This window comes from Drosophila mauritiana, chromosome 3R (genome assembly GCF_004382145.1).
Source record: "Drosophila mauritiana strain mau12 chromosome 3R, ASM438214v1, whole genome shotgun sequence".
Taxonomy (NCBI): Eukaryota; Metazoa; Arthropoda; class Insecta; order Diptera; family Drosophilidae; genus Drosophila; species Drosophila mauritiana.
Window position 1 is genome coordinate 19,451,046 of NC_046670.1, and position 24,802 is coordinate 19,475,847.

The 24,802-nt window shown below is 44.0% G+C and overlaps 1 protein-coding gene across 2 annotated transcripts; it reads left to right on the forward strand.

Annotated features, from left to right (window-relative positions):
* Positions 1-956: 956 nt before the first annotated feature.
* LOC117143373 (octopamine receptor beta-1R) lies at positions 957-24,668 on the forward strand. Of its 2 annotated transcripts, XR_004459610.1 has the most exons (10): positions 957-1,123; positions 1,185-1,457; positions 14,374-14,937; positions 17,473-17,670; positions 17,818-17,989; positions 19,076-19,212; positions 19,286-19,468; positions 19,762-19,915; positions 20,043-20,210; positions 21,384-21,471. XR_004459610.1 is itself a non-coding variant. In XM_033308049.1 (9 exons), exons 3-9 carry the CDS (start codon positions 14,522-14,524, stop codon positions 21,648-21,650), a joined length of 1,527 nt encoding a protein of 508 aa, XP_033163940.1. In that variant the 5' UTR covers positions 957-1,123; positions 1,185-1,457; positions 14,374-14,521; the 3' UTR covers positions 21,651-24,668. The 2 variants fall into 2 exon arrangements, 1 of the variants encoding a protein (XP_033163940.1); XM_033308049.1 differs by lacking the exon at positions 20,043-20,210 and having other exon boundaries at positions 21,384-24,668.
* Positions 24,669-24,802: the final 134 nt, after the last annotated feature.

Sequence of the window (24,802 nt, forward strand, 5' to 3'; positions counted from 1 at the left end):
AAAATAAAATAAAATATACTTTACACTTTGTACATTAAGGTACCCAATAAAGAAATAGGTACACTCACCTACACTCGACGCATCACTAGCCAGAAAGAAGATGTTTACGACCTAGCCCGCTGTGCATGCAACCTGGTAAGAAGGCGGAGAGTCCGGCGGAGAAAGCTGAGATGTCGACGGCATCGCCCACGCCTCAGATAAAAGCGTCCAAGAGAAAGTTTCGCCCGCTGCCGGAAAGGACACGAAGCAACAGTAGAACAGTAAGCCAAGGCAACAGACACCGTGTGCCACATGTATTGCCACATGGGTTGCATGGAGCTGTCTATCTGCGCTTAAGCCCGCTCCAGGTTATGTGTGTGTGTGTATTAAAAGGCCATAAAAAGCTGGCCAGGAATGTCAATGCCTGGTTGGCTTGGTGGCCTGGCACGGCTTATGGCTGGGTGGAAAAAGTGAGCAGCTCACCGCTGCGCTGAGCGATGCACAGATAAACAAGTAAACAAATTAATAAAAGGCAAATAATGAAACAAGACGGAAACACGAGTCATAAATTAAATACCAACAGCGAAAATTACCTATCCAACGGCGACTCGAAAACTCCGAGACGAACGCCAACCAAATTGTCCTCTTTGCGTTGCGGCTGTCAATTTTTCGTGGCATACACACAGACGCGCGCCATCAGCCGAAAAAGTTTGGTAAAAGAAAGAAGCCTGGCCAGTGGGAGTAGGAGCCAGAGCAGGAGCAACTGGGTGCCAGCACGAATAATCTACTAGCGATTTATTTCAGACGGAGACGGAGTCGCAGTCGGCTCCGCTGCCCCAGCTGCTATTTTGGTTACTTCTTTTATACACAAATACCCACAGATTTTGGGGCATGTTGGGTTCAAGGAAAAATAGAACATATTCATTAGAAACAAATTGCAGTAGGCAATAGGCTTAAGCTTAACTATTTGATAATAATATGTTTTTTTTGACGTCTTCAATAAACATATAACAGAGAAACCCACATATAAAAACCATATTAAATTTTATTGTAATAAGCATGGATAAAGTCTAGTTATACGACAATCCCCTGAAGTGAGCTACAATTTTGGGAATATACCCGGCGTACCTTAAGGCATCCAGTAGTCGGATCACTCGGCCGTGGCATTCCTACTTGTTCATATTTCTAATTCTGCTTACTTTCAGGCAGCAACGATGGATCCGACGGATGGTTGGAGGACGACGACGCAGTCGCTCGGATTTGCCGTCGCTGTCGGCAGGCAGCCGTGATGGGAGCTCGGCTCCTGGTCGGCAGCCGCAGTCGTGCGTTGTCCTTTGCTGCTGTCGGTTGTGTCCGCGCCATCCGGTGACTGTATCCTCCAGTGGTTATCCTGAATCAGGGCCCTCGACTTTCGCGGAGCCAGCTCGGCAGCACACACCTGTGCGCTATCGTCAGTCCTCCGTCTGGCAACGAGTAACGTAAGCAAATTTGCACGTAAATTGCGCTAAATTATCTTACAACACAGCACAAATTTGCCTGGCGCGGATTTCTTCGCGTGTGCCAGTGCCCTCCACTCCACTTCACTCCAATCCACTTCCAGTCCTGTTCCTGCTCAGCTCGAAGGCGTGGGGTGTCTGTTGGAGGGCAGGAAAAACACGAAATAACCGCTAAGTGTTTTACAACTTGAAGGCGTTAAGTTGGCCATCCTGGGCTCTCCAAGTTTTCCATGTCCCATCTCGCGGGTCTTAGGCCAGAATGGCAAACAAAAATCTGTGTAAGCAGCTTTGCTGGCGGCTTGATAAAAAAGAGGGAAACCGAATGAAAAACCCGCTGGCCATCAGCTTGTGAACGGTTTGGGGTCCCTTTTTAGTCATAGTTGCCTTATTGAATTTTAAAGATCGCGCAAAGTATGCCGTTTTACATGCATAATGAGTCCACTATAGTGGCTATGGCTGGGAAAGTGAAAACGTGATGGCATGGCAGGAACATAAATTAAAACTTTGCCTTTTAACTCAATTAACAACTTGGTGTGCGCAAAAAAAAAAAAAAAAAGGAAAAACAGTGAAAGTTATTTACTATTTTTAATGGAAAGTTATTTGTAATTACCACCTCAAACTAGCACTAATTAGCGCGACTTTTTAACATTCCGTGTTTGCACAAAGTCCGCGGAATTAATCCAGGCTATAAAGTCAACTGTAGATTAGCATAATTCTGATTGGATTTTCAGCTTACGCAAAAAACATCTTGATCGTATTTATTTGCTTTCCGACAATCATAAATGATGCAAGTATTTTTCTTTAATCAACCAAAAAAATACGGTACAGTCACTTAATTAAATGAAAATAAATAGACTCAACATACAAGCAAAACCACTTGAAGTGCCTGCTCGAATTTGCAGGGCTACATGTGGCATACTTTCCATAAGATGTCCCCAGGGCGTCCACGGATCTCGCCAGGATTCGTTGATGTAGGCTCTTGTGCTCCACTCGGCGGTTCAGCGAACTGCGCCCAAGGTCCTGCCACTTGTCAGCAGGAGGGATTACTCCGTCCGCGCTGCTTGGCTGCCCACATTTCATTGTTTGTCAGCATTTACATGTCCTTTTCTCCCGGCCACTCCTGCTGTGAATGTGTGTGTGAGTGCTATGCGTGTGAGTGTGAGTAATGGCCGCGACATTTTGTTGTTTCCTTGTTAGCCACGCATAAATTTTAATAGTTTTCCTATGCTCCAAGTGGGCCGCCCCCTGCTTTCTCCTACTTTCTCCTCCTCGTCACCACTAACTTTCACCTGCCCACGTTGGCTACGCTTGCTTTCGAGTGGCTAAAAATAAAGCCCGGAATGCCGAGGAGCTTATCCTTGCCTTGAGCTGTTCAAAATGGAATTATTAATATTTCACGTACCGAAATATAGACATGACCGACTGAAAATGCTTTCCACACACGGCTGGCTGTGCGTCTTTCTCCCCGAGCTTTCTCCCACTTTCTCTTTTTTTCATACACATGACGGTTGTTTATTCGCGCATCAGGACTCGTGGGCCTGTTTAATCATAACGAAATGCGGTTCACCTATATACATATACGAATGAACATGTATATACACAAAATGCGGGGGAGGTGCGTGTGTGGGCATGGATTTCCATTAGCGCATTTCATTTTAATTAAACTGGCAACTGTCACGTAGTCGATCGATTTGTTAGGCATTAGGCCAGTAATTTGGTTTCCAGACCAACCCCGCCCCCCACCCACGGCGACATTATACTTAGCTTTTTTGATTTGTCTTACCCAACTATGAACAAGAAGTTGATAAAGTAAACTTTTCGAAAAAGTTCAAAAGTTTTTCGGCAAATTGCGGTCGTCCAACACACACACACACACACGCATTAAGGACGAAGGCAGGATATAATTTTTCAGGATATACTTTATCCAACTACAAGTGGAATTTGTGGCCACAATTTCAATATTAATTTCAACCCTCCACCTGAAATGGAAAATGGGAAAAGGGCAAGGACAGGCAATTGAGTTTTTAGAAAAATACCTGCGAGCTCTGACTGACCCAGATCGAAAGGATATCGCCCAGCAATGTGTAAACTGTCTTATCGAATTAGTTGGCATAATATTTTGCTGGGACCAAAACGGTTAGCATAGTTCGGCAAAAGTTTTCGGGCTTCTGGCCAACTCTTCAACTCAAACTCAGACTTCGAGTCTGACTCTCAATTAAACGCATTTTAAGCGTTATGTGCTGCAAAAGTTTTGTGGCAAAGTACTTAGGTGTCAGGAGGAGACGGCTGAGGTCGGGAGGGGGAGTGCTCAGAAAGTTTTTCAATCGATGCCATAAAAGCAGCACCAGGCAATTAATGCCCCGAAAAAGGCAGGAAAACTAAACTGTGAGTGGAAATTGGCGTGTTTGTCTGCGATTTTTGTTGCTGCCTTTGTTTTTTTTCCTCCGAAAATGAGAAGAAGCACGGGGATGGGGCATCGTCTGCTTTTGAAGTAGTTCATTAAGTGATTGTTTGATTGATGGCTCATCTGTGTCTGATTTGATTTTCATTGCCCGATACCGCACTTTGTTGGGACTTTAATAGGCCAACTCAACAAGGCTAACTAAGCGGATAACTGGGCTGTTTATCGGGTGAACTAGCTGTTAATAATAGCCCGGCTATCGGGGTCAACTATATATATATTCGACCTTGAGAAACCCCCTCACTGCACCCACTTGCAAGTGAAAGGAGCTCGTTGGCCGGTTTTGATTGATGACCTGGCTGGAAATAAATTGGAGTGCGTTATTAATAAGCTTATGGTGCAGATATAATGGTCCTTTGTCTCCAATTTGATTGAATGGCATTTCAATTATCTTGTTCAATTGAAGGAAACGTTGAGTGTCAGAACGATCGAAAGGATAATTGGAAAACTAACTGCCAATGGGCAGGAATACTTTTAAATTGAAACTCAATTTTAATTGACACGGTGCATTCTACAACTGAGTTCAAAGTCAGGGTTAATAAATTGCTCTGCATTTTTAGTAGTTTTTATAAACCTATCGTATTACGATGTATTATTGTTACATATTAATTGCCCAATATTAATCAGCATGCTATTTAACAAGGCAAATTGGGACAGAACAATATTCCTAATGTCCTATTTACCTACATAATTACTCTTTGTATAGTTATTCAGTGAATTTGCAGTAATTGAATCAAACAAGATTAGAGAGAGACAAATCGCAATTCCACCGAAACAGCTCAATCAGCTCATCTGCCGAAAATCGAGCCACGTTACGTATACGCAGCGGATGCCCGTTGACAATGACAATGACAATGCCCAACTAACTAGCTGCCAGCAAATAGACATGCACACAAGGCCACCCTGTGGATAAGCATGTGGACGGGTGAGTGGTGGAGTGAAGAAAGGGGAATGGGAACCAGCCATTCATAAGCACTGGCCCCATCCATTCTGGCCTGCTCATCTGTCAGCTGGAGTTTGGTTAGTCAAACGTTTGTTACATTTCGCTGGCTAAAAATACGGCGCCAGATGGGAGCTTGTGTATCCACGGGGTGCAGGATCGGCTGGTGGGGTTCCAGGTGGGCTACGATAGTAGTTCGCTTATCTAATTATAGCTTCATTACGACGCTGCCTGATGGAACTCGGCTGGTTAAGGGATGGGGCTACCAATAGCCAGAGCACCATGAACCAACCACTCAACCACCCAACGCCGAAGGACAGACGCTGCCAAGTAGGCCATGTGCAGCCCAGTTGGCTCTGGCCTAGACATATTATTATCTGGCCAGGCAGCTAGTTTTCCCAGCTCTCGATTCCTGGGCCTGTCAGTCAACATAATCATCGCCGTCGTCATTGGCGCTGAGTACATTATCGCAGGCATGATAATGAACCAGCCAGCGAGAAATTGCAGCCATTAGTTGGCCCAAAAAGCTGGTAAAGAGGTCTTTTGAGTGTTTACCACTTGGGCGCTGACATTTTCTTGCTATTGCGGGAATTCTATAAAAAAAAACGAGGCAAAAAACAAGAAAAACAGAAAGTGTCGACCCTGTGATTTGATTTTATTTGATTTGCCTTCACTTTTCATGTGATTTTTCGATTCCTTTCTCTTTTTTTCGGCTCTTGTTGACGCTGATTGAATACAAATACAAATATAAACAAATGGCGCTCACCTGCACGTAAATAAAAGCTTTAATACATCAACAAATAATGGCATGTCTGACAGTCACCTCGATACCCCGGCCCTCACATCCGTTTCCGTTTACCTTTTTATACATATATACAAATATATATATATTTTTCTTGTTTTATTTTCACTCTGCCACGGTGGCAGCAGCGGCAAATTCGATTTTCAACATTTTACACTTTGATTTCGCTGGCGCTGTCCTTGTCATTATGTGATTTTGGTATTTTGCTCAAAAACACACACAATGGGAACAATCGAATGGAAGGGAGGAGATGCTTAGATGGAGCATGGAGCCGCCTTGAAAATTCCCCGTAGAGCATTTGACTTTAATGGCGTTGAAGGTTCGAGGTCCTGAGTATATTGACATGTTATGATGCGTGGCCAAGCTGCCATATAAAGGCGTTTATGTGGACCCACCCACCCACTTATATACTCTATACTCGTGCACACCCTGCGTGCCTGGGCTGCCAACAGGAGCGGTCCTTTGTCTCCAGCTCCTGCCACACGTCCCGTTGCAATATGCCCCTCTTATATTAATTCAATCACTTTGGTTGCATGCTCCGCTTTATGGACAGTCCTCGGATCATCAAACTCTCGCCCTTTGACCTTTACGGCATTCGGAAGGTATATATGGTACTCGTATATATTCGGCTGTAACGCATTTATGGCTTTCAGTTCGGTGATGAAACTTTAAATTTCCTTCCTCCATTTCAAGGAAATCGTGCCCAAGTCATAAGACAGACAAAGGGACAGGCCATAAGCCTGCTGGGATGTATCTATATCTATATTTATCCTTATTGCGGCGGATGCTGAGGATGCTGAATCCAAAGCTGGGGATGATGCCTCCGTTGTCTGTATTGTTTCTTGTCAGCTTGAATTTTTCGTGATTTTTCATGTGTCTGTCAGCAGAAAGAAAGCTTCTCTTCTCCTTCCTTCACTTTCTCCCCGTTCAGCCCTGAGTTTTCCCACCGAATATCCAAGAGATGGCCCCCAAGCAATCTGCGATTGAGTGGGGGAATCCGAAATGGGACGAAGATGACCTTTGCCAACAATCGGTTTCCATTTCCAAATCGCATTATATATGCTGCACCAATAAAAGTTAAATTGTCCTCCGACTGCGAAAGGACACCGATACGGGAATGGGATTTCATATTTGTCTGCTTAATATTTCAGCGTGACCGTCAAAAGGACATCGCTGGTAATCCGAAAAGGGACTCCCAATGCGGTTCATCAAAAGCTGGTTTTTCTGCTTTTCTGTTTTTCTGTTTTCCTGTGCGGCGGAATAAAAACGAAATTAGACTATGTGGCAGCAGCGAGTTGATTGAATCCAGAATTGAGTTGACACTGTGCAAACTTTTCGTTTTCGCAACCATAATTCATTGAATTCATGCCAGCCAACTCTTGCTAACGACTGTAAATCATTTATTGAAATGCATTTCTTTGTGAGGGAAAGTTTAACAAGTTTTTAGTCGCCTAACGTGTGAAATAATTGATGATTCTGGTTTTGTTTGCCGTTCGCAAATAACAAGTCATTTTCTCAACGAAAAACACATTGGTTAATAGGGTCATGCGAGTCGTTGTTTCAACTTTTCATTTAATATGTATTCGATTACATTTCAATATGTATTTTTGGACACTGAACTTTGACTGGCTTATTAAATGTTTATTTATGGCCGGAATGCGTGGTCCGGTCACCCAGCACGTGCCACTTGAAACTGTCTTGAAAAAAACCGAAGCACAATATGTGTTTAATGCATAAAATTGAAATTTAATACATACATATGCAGAAAATCTCTTCTTTAAGCCAAAGTTTAACATTTGAAGTACTAATTTTATTGAATTCCCATTACGTTTTATGTTTATGTTTACTCCTAGAAGAACTCCGAAATCTCTAACTCAATTGGTTAAAAGTAGTTAATTGCGGCTAATGGTCCTGGAAAGTTGGCCCAACTGTCTAAGGCAGTATGGTATAACTCCCAATCAGATTCTTACGCACACTTGGATGTGGCGCGTGTTAGCTGGGCAAATAATATAGGTAGGAAATTGCTGGCATATTAGCCAGCGAAATGCCATAAAAATGTGCTCACATTTATACACTCGAGTGTGCTCCGGTGTGCCATAAAAAGTCGCAGCCCGAGAGCAGAACAAAGCAGAGACATTCGATTCACTTGCCTGCCCGCACCCATCGAATTCTACACTCAGAGAAATTGTGCAAATGGGCTTGAACATAAAATGGGTTGAATTCAGTGCAGTTTATGTGTATTAAAACATACTTTGTAGTACAAATTAGATATTACTTGGAATATTATGTTATGCAAACTGGAATTTCTTTCGTGTAGCATACTTTTTTGGGCCAGTTCCGCTAGGAGACAAGGCACAAGCGCACACACGCACTGACTCACTCCCAGGGATATAAATGCAAATGGCAATTGACTTTCAATGCGGACGGATCCGGTGGCCAGGGGAAGGAGGGTCAGGGAAGGCAGAGGGGCGCACGGACTTGGTAACTTGGGCCCAGAGCACAATGTCAAATTCAATCGCCAGCGAAGGTCGCGCACTTGGCATGAAAAGGCCAGAGCCAAAGTCAAAGTCAAAGCTGAAGCAGAAACTGAAGCAATGCCGAAAGCCATCGACATTGAGTATATCGACTTAGGTGAGTGACTCCGGCGGAGACGCGGACCAGAAGTCCGGGGGTGAAGTGAAGAGATGAGGAGAGCCCGGCCGTGCCATGTACGTGATTTCATGCTAATTGTTTGGGCACTGCAGCGCCAGTTGGAGCAGAAGTGGGCACTTGGGCCAAGTTTGCTTAGCCAGCGTTAGCTGTCCATTCCGTTCTGAAATTTGCAACTCTTCGGCAATTTTGCGCTTCGTTTGTCAATGTCGTCGTCGGAGGAACTTTCGAATTGTCGTCGACTTCTCGGGACTGTGCAATTAATTAAGGCAAATGAAACTGCTTGCGTCTCAAACTGCCGGTCGCCCGTTCGTGTGGGAAAGTTTCTATTTGGACAGCACACTTTCGCAGGTGGAAGGGGGACCATCTAATCGCTGAAGGTCTTGGCTGCAGGTTGCTCAACTGGCAGTCAGTTGTGAGAAAACGGAAAGCAGACAAAACCAAGACCAAGTGCTCGTGCCAAGAGCAGGATGCCTCCTGGCTCACCTGCCCCTCCATCTGGCCACCTGCCTGAAACAATCAGCACAGAAAGTAACAACAATTGAGCAAAATACTTTCCTGTGTTTTTACTTTTTTGCCAGCTTTTTTGTTTTATTGTGCCCCTTTTCCATTGTCCCCCCACCCCATTTGTTTTTCCTACTTTTTGCCTTGCCAAAAGCAGCAGAACTACAACAATGCCCTCTCCAGGATGTGGCTGTGTGTGTGTGTGCTGGTGCTTGTGTCCTTGATAAGGATGCATCTTTTCTATTGTTAGCTTGGCATTTTGAAAAATGTTCTCAACGTGTAGCTAGCACTCTCTCCGGTGCCTCTTTCTGCTTTGCTTGAAAGCCAGCGGCTTTTGAAGTATGTGTGTCTGCCTATGTAACATGGCTGCACGTGCTCCTTCACTCTCTCCAGTCTCCCGCCTCCCGCCTCCCGCCTCCTGCTGCCTGAATCCTGCGTCCTTCCCGCACCCACACCCACTGCACTCGGAAATAATTTGAAATGCAAAATCATGCGGAAGGCAGGCGCAGTGCGGCAGACGCAGGACGCAGGCTGCCACCTGCTCACCGCCATTCGTGTGGCACTTGTTGTTCTTGTTGTTCGGGACCTAAGCACCCTCAAACACACACAAATACACACAAACGGACGCAGACACACGCACTTGCTGAATCGCAGATATGGTTCGTGTGTAGGTTCACAGGATCTGGGCAGTCGTGCGTAGCTTTTAGCAATTTTATACCCTGCAAATATGGTCAAACACGGGAGTATAGGTGTTAGATAAGCGCAGTCAGTCTATAAAACCAAATGTAATCGGTATGTTTGCGTCAGTGTGTCATTAAAATAGTGGCGCCCAACGTGGGGCTCTCCTGCTGAGATCATAACAAGAACTGGTGACCAAAGAGAGGCTCTTTGATATCAAGTAGAATATATAAACAGTTTGAAACTTTTTGCCAAAAGTTTAAATTGTATACACTATTTTAACATTGAATAGGTAGCATCAGTACTTACCCTATTCGGGCGCCATCCTTAGTTATGTGACAACATAGAATGCTAAATATTTCGACAGAAACACGAAAAGAGGACCCTGTATATCAATTAAGGCGTTCGCAGCACGTTTTAGCCGTTATTTTTCCGTTTTCAAGGGAGCCGGGTGAATTAAATTTCTTTTGTCCGCTTGTATGCGTATGCTGTAAGTCATTTCCGCAAGTTGTAAATTTATTTTAATAAAGCTTCGGTGCGTGTGAAAATGTGTGCTCCCTCTTGGCTGTCAAGTGGCAGGGCAACGGTCAAAGAGACCGAAACTATGACGACCCGACCATGTGGTCAAACAATTTTCACACTTTTTGGCTTTGGCCAGCAGTAACCGTATAAATGATATAAATAACAGCCGGAAGCGGAACGGCATGCATCATGGATCGCCATACCTCCGCTCGACGCTCGACGTGCAAATATACTGAAATATTCAAGAGCCATGGAGGTTGGAGCGATGCCTCCAGGCCGATGGGAGCTCACCATGGCAATGGCACTGCATATCCTGGCTGCATATTTGTGGAACATAAGATAAAACGCAGCACATGTGGGCCCGGCGTGGGAAGCAGGCAGCGAAATTAATTAAAAATTGCATAACCGCCACTTTTATGGGGAAGCTGGCACCGACTGGCTGTCTGACTGGCCAATGTGGAAGTGGCCCGGAGGTGGGGCATTCCCTTTATTTAACTTAATGTCTGACCCATTTTCCGGCTGACGAGAGTTTAATTTAATTAGCAGGCCTGCAGGCGAACGTTTTGAAAATAGATACATTGAGCGGATATATATATATGCAATTTCCATCATCGAATATTTCTCTCTGTACATTGTGGTTTTATTGAACAGAATAGTTAATCAATTTATACATTTTCTCTGCGGCGATTACTATGATTGGCTTTTGTAAAACATTTTTCAATATTTAATAAACTAATTAATTCCATATTTGTCTTTTCCATAAATGGCTATCAATGGCATTTTCTATGCAAACGTTTGCTTTGCATTGTTATTTATACGATACATTTTCTGCCCGCCCGTCCTGACGATGTTTATTTTGTAAATATTCCCAAAATGTGGCTCGAATTATGCAGTTCATTATTTGGCAGAAGACCACTCCGCTCGAAATGCACAGGATGAAAGGCCGCAGGAGCCGCAGGACGCGCGCAGGACATGCTGTCGTTGTCAACGCTGCTGCTGTCAGGCCTCAAAAATGCAGACCTGAAAAATGCCAGCTAAAATGCTCATCTATTTTCAGCTAAGGTTTGTCTTTGTGTGTGTGTGTTCGAGTAATGTAAACCAAATATACACACACTGGGAGAAAAGTTCCATGTCATACAACTCCAAACTGCACCTTCAAGTCAGTTGTGTGGCAGTAGTCATGATATTTCACGCTTTTATGCTATAAACGCTCTTCAGCTTACACTATTCTAGTTAGTAACTTTAGCTTAGCTAATCTCTAGTCCATTAACAACATTTTTGCTAAGTGCCCTAACAAAGAATCGTGCTCCGAAATGGGCAGCGCGTTGTTTTGTCGGGCAGCAATGCAAATATAGCTCGTAATACTGCAATTTAAAATGTAAATGCGAACAAGGCCAAGTCCGCTGATGGCTAGCATATGAATATGTATCTGTATGTGTGTGTGCCACAATAGAGTGGAGCGGTGAGGGGAGTTGGGGCATGGCCAGATGAATAATTGAACTTTTGCTTCCGCCTTGTCAGCCTGATTGCCTCGGGGGGTTTTGTCGTTCGAGGGGTACGCCTTAATATATATGTTTGTTTTATTTTTCCATTTTTATTTTTCGCTTTCTCCGTTGTTTGATTTACCAAACGGTCGACATACCATAAACGCAACAAAGTTAGCTTTGTTTTTCCGTTTCTCGGTTTTCTTGGTTGCGGCTGACCGCCGTCGATTTATCTTTGCATATTTCCAGGCATCCAATTAGTTTCGATTCGCTGCCATTCGATTCGCTTTTCGTTTGGGTTCGATTTGTTCCTGATGGCGACAAGCGTTTCATTTCCTTGCGCCGCCTTTGTCCTGGAGCATTTTAGCACTCAATTAAATCGCTTCTCGAAGGACATATTTATGAGACCGCACTCGCCTTGAGCCCAAATGATAAATGACTTTGTCGCGATTGGGTCACTCAATTAGAACGCACTGCGTGTGCTTAAGTGCCATCTTCGGGATTAAGTCCAAATCGATTAGCGGAAGGGATGGTAAAATAAGGACGCACTCGAAGATTTTCCGGTTCTTTGCATAAATTAAAAATTAATTAAGATCCCAGTTAAAAAGGGCTCTTCGAAAAGTAATTAAGGCTGACCATCGCAGACGCGTTCAAAAACCCTAGAACCGAAACCACAACCAAAACCAAATCCGTATCCAAACAAACGAAAGATTCCAAATTAATTCTTTTTTTTCGGAGCTCGGGTGGGCCGAGAGCAAACATCAACGCTTGTGGCTTGGCCCAAGTCGCTCAGCTGTAAATAAACAGAGGCGAACTCAAATAAGCCAAGCATCAGTAGGAATAAATAACTAACAAGCCAAACTTTGGTCCCAAGCTCCCAAAGCCCACTGCACCGTCACAATGGACCGGCCCAAATAAATCACATCCATTCACAATGCGAGTGAAGCGTGGCATGTCCTGGCAAGGACCCATCCACTTATTCATACAAGACTCGAACCATTCAGCCAATTTTCGATCTGTGGTCGATGTCTTCAATATTATATCCTAATTTATGCAACTGCTTTTTGATTCAAATTGCAATTGATTAAATAGCTTCTTTAAGAAGATATGGTCTCCTGACCATTTGTATGGCATGCTCGGCTAACTTAGAAAGGTTAAATGAATTGGAGAAAAGGTAAAGTTGCTGGCTTACCGAAAAAAATATACATATATATTTAAAAATTACGTTGATACACACCGGCTGTGAATGATGTATTGTGATGGACTCCCTCGATGCCCTCGCTGCTCAGCCAGACAAAAGCTGAGACCCGGGACTCCGACTTGGTATTGTTGTGGAGCATTGTCAATGCGTTTGACAAAAGCACTTGTTGGGGAGTGTGGTGGTGTGGGGTTGTGGGGCAAAACTCGAAAATGGGTGGATGGAGCGCGACCTACGAGCCTTTTCAATTTGTTGTCCTTTATTGATTTAAAGTTCACTCCAGTCGCGGTCGCTTTGATGGCGAGTGTCGTTCGCACACAAGCCACATAAAACTCATTTCCCTGAAGGTGCGCCAGTTGAAAGGACCCAACATATATTCGTAGTATTCTACTATATGGGGCATACATATGTATGTATTTGGCGCAAGCAAATAAACACAGTTGCTCCTCTGCTGACACTCGTATTTGTTGGCCGGAGTTTGCTTTGCCTGCCCGACATGGGAATTACACGTTGGCTACCAAATGTTTGCCAACTCCGGGATCGGAGCATGGGGCTCATAAGTACTGGTCCCCCCAGATCAAATGGGAATGTGTAGCCCCGGGGTACTGCCAATCAAGTCAGGCAGGCGGATAAGGGCTGGCATCGATTACCAGGCAAGCAAATTGCAAAATAAATGTACATAATTTCAAAATTGACATTTGCTAATGATAAGCCTCTGCCTCATGCCCATGCTTATGCTGAAATATGGCCAAAATTCGGGCACAGAGCAAGAGATGCGCAGAGCAGCTGCCATCCGGAATGGAATGAGTTGGAATTTGGGCAGCAGATGGCGCTGTCGCAAAAGGAAAAGGAAGCGAAATTTCACTGGGCCCCAAACGGAAATTTCCTCCCACGGCTCAGAAATTGAAGCTGTTTATGGTAAATTAAACCAATTGAGTGGGATTACGTTTTGCGCACTACAACAACGCCACCAACCTCCGCATCAACGAATCTCCGACACCCCGAAGTGTTTCCAACTGGGTTTCAATTTCACTGTCTGGACGAGCCTGCGGCTAACGAAATTTATATACCCATACAATGCCATCAAAGCCACAAGGTGTTTATGGGCTTAACTCCGGCCCTGATTCCGCCTACTTGGCTGCCTCGCCTCCCAGATTTGGATTTGCATGTTCCACGATTTGGGGCATGCGGCTGAGAAGGCGGCTGAGCAGGCGGATAGAAGACAAATAGCCAGCACGTTGCGGTTCATTTGGCTGTCACAACAAATGCCGAATTGATGCAAATGTAAATGGATTCGATATCCAGGAACGCGTCGGCGGAATCCCAAGCAGCAGTCAAGTGATGAATACACGGCTTATAAGATACTGTCTTAACTTTCAGTAGCTTACCTAGCTTGCTGTTCATGGGCATAAATTTATTTCATCCTCTAGGAACGAGTTCATATTCATAGCTCGATATTATTTATTTCAAGTTTAATTGTATTTCAAAATCAAATACAAATATAAATAAGCTTCTATTTGTATTTTGTTTATTTAAGTACTTGGCAAATACAAATGTGCAAATACCACTTTCTTTTCCATCCACAAACTGGCTTTCAAACTGCTGTTGGCCAACTCATAAATATGGCAGACAATAAATCTAGTTTCTTTTTCAATTGCAGGGTTTGGCAAACGATTGGCAATAATAGGAGTCATCAGAACGAGCGCAAATGTCATACAGCATGTCGTCCGTAGTCCGTGGCATTAGTGCGACATTTGGAGCTGGAAACTAGGAGCCCACTCACACCAACAACGCCCGTGGCCATTACCATGACGCTACTGCAGAGACTCCAGGCCATGTCGGCCACCACGACCAGGACAATACTGGAGGGCAGCATCAGCAGCTTTGGTGGCGGGACAAATGAGCCGCTGGCGAGCAAAATACCCGTTCTGGAGGAGTCCGCCTCGCATGCCAGATATTTGAAATTCATTGCCGACGGGCTCATCGACGAGGGACTGGGCAGTGCGGTGGGCAGTGGGAGCAGCATCGCCGTATCCGTCGAAGACGTGGTCGCCGGACAGGCGCAGGACATCCAGGCGAGCGAAGGATCCACCGACGACGCCGACGGCAGTAGCCATTTGGCATTAGTCTTCGTCAAGTGTTTCATTATTGGTTTCATCATACTGGCCGCCATCCTGGGCAACATGCTGGTGATTGTGTCCGTCATGCGGCACCGGAAATTGCGGTGAGTGCTAGCCATTGTGCGTTCTAGCCATATCCGTTGGTCATGTGTGTGCTCAAATGTCTGGGTTTCATTAATTTGTCGCCATGAATCAGTTGGTTTTTTCCCTTTTTGCGCCATGGTTTCAATTTCAATGTGTGCATTTGGCAGGGAAAGTCTAGCTTTATGTTACTCAGATAATAATTTGACAAAGCATTGAACTTCAGCATCAAAACATTAGTAAGCAAATATTAAAAGAGCCCTTACTTTCGCTTTTGTTTAAGGTAAATTGCCTGAGCTGTAACCTACCACAATGTCCACGAATCGCGGATGTTTCAGCTGTCAAGGACATGACTTGTCGCCCCCTCCTTTCTTTTATTTCTTTGTTTGCTCCTTTTTGCCGAGCGATTTTGTGCGATTTGACCGCGCTCGGCTTAACGAGTAGCTACCTCCTTTTTTGCGGCCATTAATTTGTCATCATTTATCATATTTTCCATCATTTTTGCGTGTCAAGCGCAAAGAACTCATCTTGTCCGCCCACCAAACACTTCAGAGGGGGGCGTGGTTGGTTGGCCAAGTTAAATGCTAGATACGTGCGTAATTACATTAGAAATGTTAATAAGGGGCGAGCATAAAAATATTGTTGCCTACTTACGGGGGCGCCATTGGCATTTACTTTATGTGCGGCCATATAATTTGTCAAATTTATGAATTGGGCGCCACCTCCACATGAGATATGGCCGCGTGGGCGGTTGAGGGATTTCCAGGTATCCAGGTAGCAAAGTACGTACGTGTTTCAGTCGCAAATTCAAAAGCCCAACACCGCTGGCATTTAAAGAACCCAACATAAAACACTTGGAGCGAGGCGACAATGGTGTAACCTAACCCCGGGACATTCAATGTCAAGGCGCAGACTATTAAAGCAGCCCCGGGAAAACGTCTTCCACTGTCATTGCCGTATTCCTTTCGCCTTGGAACCAACCAACGCACACCTGACATTTGTGGCTGCCAGCGAGGATGAGAATGTTCATGGGGATGAGCAGGGGGATGAGGCTCATTTAGCCTGCCAGGGACAGGCAATTTGGGACCTGACCCTGACTACGTCTATGCCATGTTGGCATTGCGTTGCTGTTTTTATCTCAACTGCCGTGTGCCAGCATCTCTTTCATTATTGTTGGGCTCATTGTCATGTGCGTTTTCCGCACCATTTTCACCTTTTCCGCCTCGCTAGGCAGTTTAAATCATCACGGCAAATTAGACTTAATTACGAAACAACATGTATTCCCACTTAGGTCCCATGTTACCTCGCCACCATCTCAAAACCTTGTGACCAAGCGGAGTCAGGTATCTTTTTACATGTTCAGGATAAGCCATCTGGACGACAGTTGTGCGACTTTTTCACGATTGGCCGGCCACTCAACTTAAATTATTCATGTCACACGAATCGATAAATTGGGTGACAAATTAAAGTCAGACTGAAGATCAAGTACAAGGAAGAGCCGGGAAAGTGTTCCCTCACTTTTCCTATTAATTAGAGCTTTCCAGGATGGCTGCCTGCCGAAAGTGCCGACTCATAATTGTAATCAAACTTGACACCCAACAAGTTTCCTCCTTTCATTCCCGAGCACCCACTATATAATCGGCTTTTGGGTAACGCCTCAATAACATTTTCATGTTGCCTGTGATGCGGGTATTTTGCCCTTGTACTTTTTGGTCGCTTTAAGCTTGCTCCAAAAGAGTCGACCTTTCGGGGCGTCAGTTTGTGGCCGTAATTAGGTTTGCGGGTGGTGGTTCAATGTCCCAGTGAAATATGGCAAAATGGCGAGCGATTGTTAACGAGTTTAATAGATAAAGGTCGGATACAAACGAAAATAATATCCATGATTGATGCAGTTTAGGAAGTTCCCATCCAAAGTTCCTTCATACCAAAGTTTATCTGGCACATTAAACCGTTTAGACTGAAGGCAAAACTTTCATTTGCGATGTTTACTACGAAGAGTAAAGTTCCCGCAGACGTTATGGTTTTAAGCTGGAATTCCAACCGCCCATTCGGTTGCGGTTGTATCCGTGGAATGGCGTTATGTACGCCTGATTGTTTGGAAATCAGTGCGGACGGCCGATAAACGCATTTGCTGCTCCACATAGCGTATACGCCGCGTGCACCTAATTGACTTAACGTTTTGCGGTGCCACGCAACGTTGATGATCGCTGGTGGAAGTTGCGGTGGCGTTAAGCTAATTATTAATTAACCCATTAAACAATGAAATCCACTCAGAGAAGCGCCGTTCCGTACATGAAACGGCGGTCACACGCGGCGTATGCGCAATGTGCGCACCAAAGTTTCCAACTCAAGTTGGACAGCAATCCGAAGGAACGATTAGCGCTGTGAGCTCTGAGTGACTTGAAAGCTTAATGCACAAATTTAATTCGAGAACTTGGCACTCTCAATACCACTGGCACTCAGGCTTTAGGTTCATTCTGCCATTCTTGGTTGGCTGTGTGGCTTCCGTCTTGGTTCCTGCTTAGTTTTAACCCAGCACTTACTCCTCCTTCTTGCAGCATTATTACCAACTACTTTGTGGTCTCTCTGGCCGTCGCCGACATGCTGGTGGCCCTCTGTGCGATGACATTTAATGCTTCCGTCATGATCTCGGGCAAGTGGATGTTCGGATCCGTGATGTGCGACATGTGGAACAGCTTCGACGTCTACTTCTCCACCGCCAGCATCATGCACCTCTGCTGCATATCGGTCGACAGGTGAGTCCGGGTTTACTTTGTCATTGTGGAATAATTGAAGTTCCGAGTGCTACTTGGATGTCTTTTATACCTTCCTTTAAATACCCATCAAATTGAATAGTTCTTCCATAGTTTCTGGTGACAATACCTTTCCCCCTTTTCCCGCAGATACTATGCCATTGTGCAACCACTGGACTATCCACTAATCATGACACAGCGGCGCGTGTTCATCATGCTACTGATGGTGTGGCTGTCGCCGGCGCTCCTCTCGTTCCTGCCCATCTGCTCCGGATGGTACACAACGACCGAGAACTACAAGTATCTCAAATCGAATCCGCATGTGAGTAGCTTACTTGAAGCCCTTAATTGGACAATTAAATATACTATTTGCACAATAGTGAATGGCTCCATTAAGGAGCCCACAGATTTGTTGAGCAGGTCGATCCGGTGTGTGCACCTACATTATTTATTCAATTTTCTTGCACATCAAACTAATAGAAAATTCTAATTTAGTTGAAACGGTATCGACTTTGCATGCATTTTGCATGCCTTCGATGCCACGTGGGCGTCCATGTGGCAGTGGCAACCTTTGACTTTTCCCCCGACCCGCCTCAACGGAAATTGATTTATGTTTGTGTGGCTGAAGCAGTTTTACGCCTTTCAGGCTGCCAGCCGACAGGTAGCATATTTATTACTCCATTTTATTGGTTTCCTCCGCAAATTCTTGGCAAGCTCCTTGGCAGCACCTCCTCCATCTACAAATATATACATTTATATATGTATATATATATGTTCTCTGCCCGTCAGCAGCTGCTGCTACTGATTCCTCCCTCCACTGCGGTTATCATTGCGCAATAAAATGCTGATGTAGAAATAAATGTAGGTAATTCCATTCCGGTTTTGTGCGCTCCCATTCAGGCTGACTTCAGCACAGGCTGTGCATAATTTTCGGGTCTCCACCTGGAAGGACGCCTGGAACGCCTGACAGGCCTTTGCATACATTAGCATCCGCGGTGGGACGGGCTTTAATTAGTTTTACTTGTTTATGCTAATAACTGTCAGCGCGGAGCAGGCAGAATGTCCTGGCCGTAAATCTGATTAGATGTCTTCTGGTGGCCTTTTGTCATGCCAGCGCCGTAATGCACAGCGTAATTGAGTTTTTATTGTCGCACTTGGCATTGCAGTAATCGCATTGCCATTGCAATTGCCGTCGGAATCGCCGTTGCTCATACGCAACGTTGGCCGCCGCCAGCCGCAGTTGGCAATTGCCGAGCATTACGCTCCATTAGGGTTCGCCACTGGCATCCGACTGCACTGCTCAACGTCCATTTTGATTTATTGATAGTCGCTAATTGAGTTGCCCATCAAATCGCAACGATTTCGATTCCGATTTCGATGCCCCCCACCACTCATCCCACCATTACAGATATGCGAGTTCAAAGTGAACAAGGCGTACGCCATAGTCAGCTCGTCGATGAGCTTCTGGATCCCCGGCATCGTAATGCTGTCGATGTACTACCGCATTTACCAGGAGGCCGACCGGCAGGAGCGTCTGGTGTACAGGTAATAGCTATTCGAGTGTCCCCTCCATTTGCCCGCTGCCAATTAACTCTAATTACTTACTGTGTGCGCCCAGATCCAAGGTGGCCGCTCTGCTGCTGGAGAAGCATCTGCAGATTAGCCAAATTCCCAAGCCCCGGCCGAGCATTCAGGTGGAGCAGTCGACCATCTCGACGATGCGGCGTGAGCGGAAGGCCGCCCGCACCCTGGGCATCATCATGAGCGCCTTCCTCATCTGCTGGCTGCCGTTCTTCCTCTGGTGCGTATACATGATGGCTCAAATTGGGCAAATTATCGCTAGTACTCTAAGGATCAAGTGCACGGAAGTTTTTAATTAACTCGGGCTCATATCAAATAATTTGCACTTTCCGTGCTACAGGTGGGCGGAAAGTTTGTATAAACTATCAAATATATTTATATATATATTCCTTTGGAACTGAAATATAACACGGGCAGACTTAAGCAGTAGTTATTATTCACTATTGAAGTGACTAGTCCACCTACTTGAAATGAAAGAATCTAACCCCTTTCCCTTCTCCAATTAAACCGCAGGTACATCGTATCCTCGCTGTGCGATAGTTGCATCACTCCGCGCCTGCTCGTTGGCATCCTGTTTTGGATCGGCTACTTCAACTCGGCCCTGAACCCCATTATTTATGCATACTTCAACCGCGACTTCAGGGCCGCCTTCAAGAAGACCCTCAAGGTGAGTTGCGGGCTGGCCATTGAGTAATTTGCATATACCTTCCACTTCGACATCTTGATGGGACTTTTATTCTATTCAATTTCGCTTTGTTCGGGCATCCAAAACTGAATTCTCTGCACCACCTTAGACTTAGTACAGGGCTTCGGCAACTGCTGCAATCGCAAAGGACAGGGCCAACGCCACCCAATGCACAGAAGCGGCGGCGGCCACCATTTCGACAACAGTATCGACTGGCAACGCGGAGGCGCCACCACCAGCGCCCCACCGACGAGGCTCACGTTTAGCAATTATTTTGGTAGCTATTGCATAGCATCACGAGTGCACTGAGAAAAAACATTCAAAATTAAACAGATATATCAAGTAACTTATAGTAACACGACTAACAAATAATATATTAATATTAAAATCACATATAGTGATAGTTTACAAACAGAAGAAAGATATCGAAATAAGAACATTGCCTCCTGTTTTTTCTCGGTGCAGCTCAGTGTTCCGCGGAGAGCTTAGATAGCGTAGCGTTCATATTAGTTGATTGAAATGCTTCTTCATCCACATCTACTGGTTGCCAAGCAAGCAAAATAGCTTTTCCTCTGCCTGAAGAACTGAAAACTCTGCACGTTCTTTGCTCTACAGCTCTACAGCTCTGCCTGCGCCTGCCTCTGTCTCTCTATCAGTTTCATTCTCGAGGGGATCTTTCGGGCATGGTGAATGGGGAATGGGGCAGTGAATGGGGTTTCAATGCTTGGGCTTTCTAATCGCTTGAACACTCTGCTTGCCACTTACCATCGTATACTACCATTTGCCTTACATAGTACCATATACCATATACCATCTCTCTTTCCACGCACAGCTGGCGCTAACTGTGCTGATTCGTTGCCTATGGCCCAACAAAAGCTAAGCCCGCCAAAGTATGCAACAGAAAACAGAAAGCATAAAACGTAATATTTAAATTAAAACGGAACCTCTTCTTTGTATGTATGCCCAGCTACACCCAGCTACATCTACACCTTCTCCACATTCACACAAGCGTAAATGCTGATGATGAAATGTTATTCTTTCTCTAAAAATTCTCCCTTTTATGCTGCACACTTCGACACACCAGCAACACCAACACACACACACACACTGAGGCACATGGACGGGTCCTTGTTCGTCCCTTTTTTTATATGAATGCGCGGCCTTTCATTTCGTTTAGCATTTTTTGTGTGTGTCTGTTGTTTTTTGTTTCTATCCCTTTAGCCTTTGTTTTCTGTGTGAAACCAAATTGTCACAGACATGTGCCGCCAGCACCCGAAAAAAAAACACCATCCCCCTTGTCGATTGTGTCGCCCGTCCAACGCGGCGTATGCTTAACCTTTGAGTGCTGTACAGTAGCGAGCTAACTCTATTAAATTACATAGCGTACTCCAACGATAGCTTGCCTGTTTATCTCATCTACTCATAGTTGGCTGTGCTCTTCTTCCCACAGAGTCTGTTTCCCTACGCTTTCTACTTCTGTCGACGTGGCAGGGGGCGAGACGATGACCGGGATCTGGAGTTCGGCGGTCCCAGTCGCCGGGGAACCAATGGAGCCCAACGGGCCGGATCCGGATCCGCCGAAATGGCCAACTGCGTCAACTCCACGGCCTCGTCGGAGATTCACATGAGCGTGATGCGTGCCCGCCAGTATGCCGTCAATGTCACACCCACCACGGACGCCCAGATGCAGCAGCTGCATCCCCTGTACACCAACTAAACGAAAAACACACATGGCGTATACTTGATTTCAACTCCAGTGCTTCGCAATGTCTGTACATGAGATGAGTGCGCAGTGCACAGCAAGTGTTCTCCAGAAACCAGATTGCCAGCTTACAAATACAAATCACTCGACATAAACATTCCTCAAAATGGCTGCTAAGAGGGCTAAAAAAGAATTTAACCACAAATAATAGCTAGAGCAACAGCCAGAGCAACAATACGACAATCCCACAGATTAAAGAAAGCCTTCAAGAGCAGCAAATTGACGTGCAAAATAAATTGAAATCTTATAGAAGTATGTATTGCGACATACATATTTAGGTGTCATGGAGTCAGGAATTTCATAACGAGATGTTTATAAATGCGCATGCAAATAGATATATAAATTGAATGTTTGATATACGTATATAAAAAGATAGATGTTAACCCAAAAAAAAATAATAAAATATGAAATATGCATTGATTGGTAATCTAAAACGAATCGCAAATAAAAACTACACTGTGCAACAGTATGTAGTGAGAGAGAAAGTGTAGGTTTAAGGTCTGGTTGAACTGCTGAACTTAATGAAAATATTATTTATCACTTAAAATGTTTAATCTGTTCTATTATCTGAAACTTTAACTTTAAATACTATCAAACTTCTCTGCTTCTTTCACATTTTATTCGATTAGCGAATAAAGACTGACACTTTTATTTTATCAGTGACTTAAAAATGATTTAATTAAAACATTAACCACATATTCAAAGCACTCAATCAGGCCTTAAATCCACTTCAAATCTCCAATAAACAAAAACTAATGTTAGTTGTTGCAGAGTGTTCGTATTGTTTGTAAAACTCATACTCTCAGTTCTGTTAGATGTAATGACAAAGCTCATTTGGTTCGTTAAATACATTAACATAATCTAGTTCATTGAAATACAATCAAATTATATATGTCATAAAACATAACCAGCAAAGGTATACATATAGGGCCTAAAGCGCACGACTAACATATCCATTGGGTCTTTAGCCACAACTTTGATGTTTCCCGACTCTAAGTCCCATACTGTTGTTGTAGTCGAACTAGCTCTAGAGCTATATATTATATACGAACTATACCTGTAGTCACATACATATATAGCATGTATGTGTGTACCTTTCTGCACTTAGATGCAACTGACATTCGTAGATCTTTTTTGTAATCTTTTGAGCAGGTGCGACTAATACCCAAAATGCTTTCCTCTTGCCTCGACAATCTTAACAAGGCACAATAAACTAAATCTCCAGACTTCAAGCCTGTTTAGTTGACTTTCGCTTTCGACTCGAAATTAGTTGAGTAGGAGATATAAGGAATATTATCAGCAACTGCCACGCCCCCAGCGCGAATTTGTCACCGCCATTGCGCCCATAAATCAAAGGTGCTTCAGCGGAAAGCTGGCTAAAATTGTTTGCCCAAAATATCAAATCGTTGCAAAAAGTATCTATACGACATGCATAAAACGCCGACTTTTTCCTACGATTCGCAGTCATTATTTAAAGCGCCGGCTTAAGAGCTCACCACCGTCGACAAATGAGCATCTTCCCTCTCTGTCGGCATGACTACACCCCTCCTTGTCTCGACCAACCCCCGCCCACAATGGGCGTGTCAATATTTACTTTATTTAACTCTCGACACTTTGTTTAAACTGCAGAACGCACACGAAAAAGTTGGCAGCGAGCAGCCGCGTTGATAACATTTGAAATGTAGCCAAATATTGTTAACTAAATTAACGTCGAACGATAAGAAGCTGAAGTACAAAATGCGAATGCTCTTTAAAACGTTTTGCTTCGACTAAAATAACTGAAATGTACCTATTTTTGGTTACATAAGTCATTTCTTTGTTGCCGCAAGTGTTTCCAGGTGCAATGCACTTTAGTACAACGAGGAAACAAGACATTCGCTTATGTATCTCAGCAAATCAAAAATAGAACAAATATTTTCAGTATACTCGAAGTTACAAAATGCTTATTTTGTTTCCTCAAATAAATTATTTCAAATATCTGTACCTCAATGTTGGGTCATATTTTCCATTATTTAGTATTACCCTCTCTAATTTAGGGTATTTTTTCGTAGAAGTGTGGCACGTGTCCGTAAACCACCTGGATCACAGCGGCAATAACAAAAACAGGCATAATTAACAAAAATACGATTTAGTTTAAACGCGAATTGCCATGTCAACTCACGGGAGCATGTGACTTTTGAATAAAAAACCAACTAAAAAGCTCGCGTAACTGTCGAAAAGTAAATAATTAAATAATGGCAATTAGGCGAAGCTCACGCCGATTACAGTCGCCTAGAAAAGTATGCTGCCGAGTCATTATTCCATGATGCAATCCCAGATAAGTTGACGAGTCTCGCACATTCCACACAGAATCTTCATATGCAAATCCCATGGGTGACAATGAGTTGAGCAACTATTTTCTGCCAGCTACTGTTTGAAGAGCTTATATGACTGATTCGTTTTACTTTGGTTTACTACATTTTCACACTGTACGTTGCTAGTAGATATACCAAGTACCTAAGATATTACCAGTCTAAGCATATAAATCAGCTGAATGAAGCTCAATGTTCAAATTAAACAAATCATTCGGAGCACTCACTGCAATCGAAGCCAAACCAAATTGAAATGCATTAAATGTCCAACAGAAACGCTGAGCTGCAGCTTATTTTGTAACACAAATACAAACTGAGTGTCTAATAATAATAATGGTAGTCAGATAATTGTTAAATATTGAATGTATTATGCATGTGAATAGTTGAAATCGATTCATTAAAGGCGCGAATATAAATAGAATTTTAAAAGCAGACCACAACACGAAGGTAATTACAAATTAATGCGAAAATTCATATATTCATACGTAACTCGGCCACACGGCATTAAATATGAAATACAAATAAATGTGACAACCGGAGGAAAATGTTAATTAACTTGTGAACAATATTTACAAACAACAAAAAGTCAGATAGCACGAATCTTGTGGTCGATTGTCGGTCAATTTCGGAATTGTACTCAGATACCTTCCAAGTTTCACGAGAAAAAACATAAGGCGAAACCGAAAGTCCTCGACTTAAGTAAATGTTAACATGTGCGTTTTTCAGTGGAAACTATATTAAATTATACATATATAT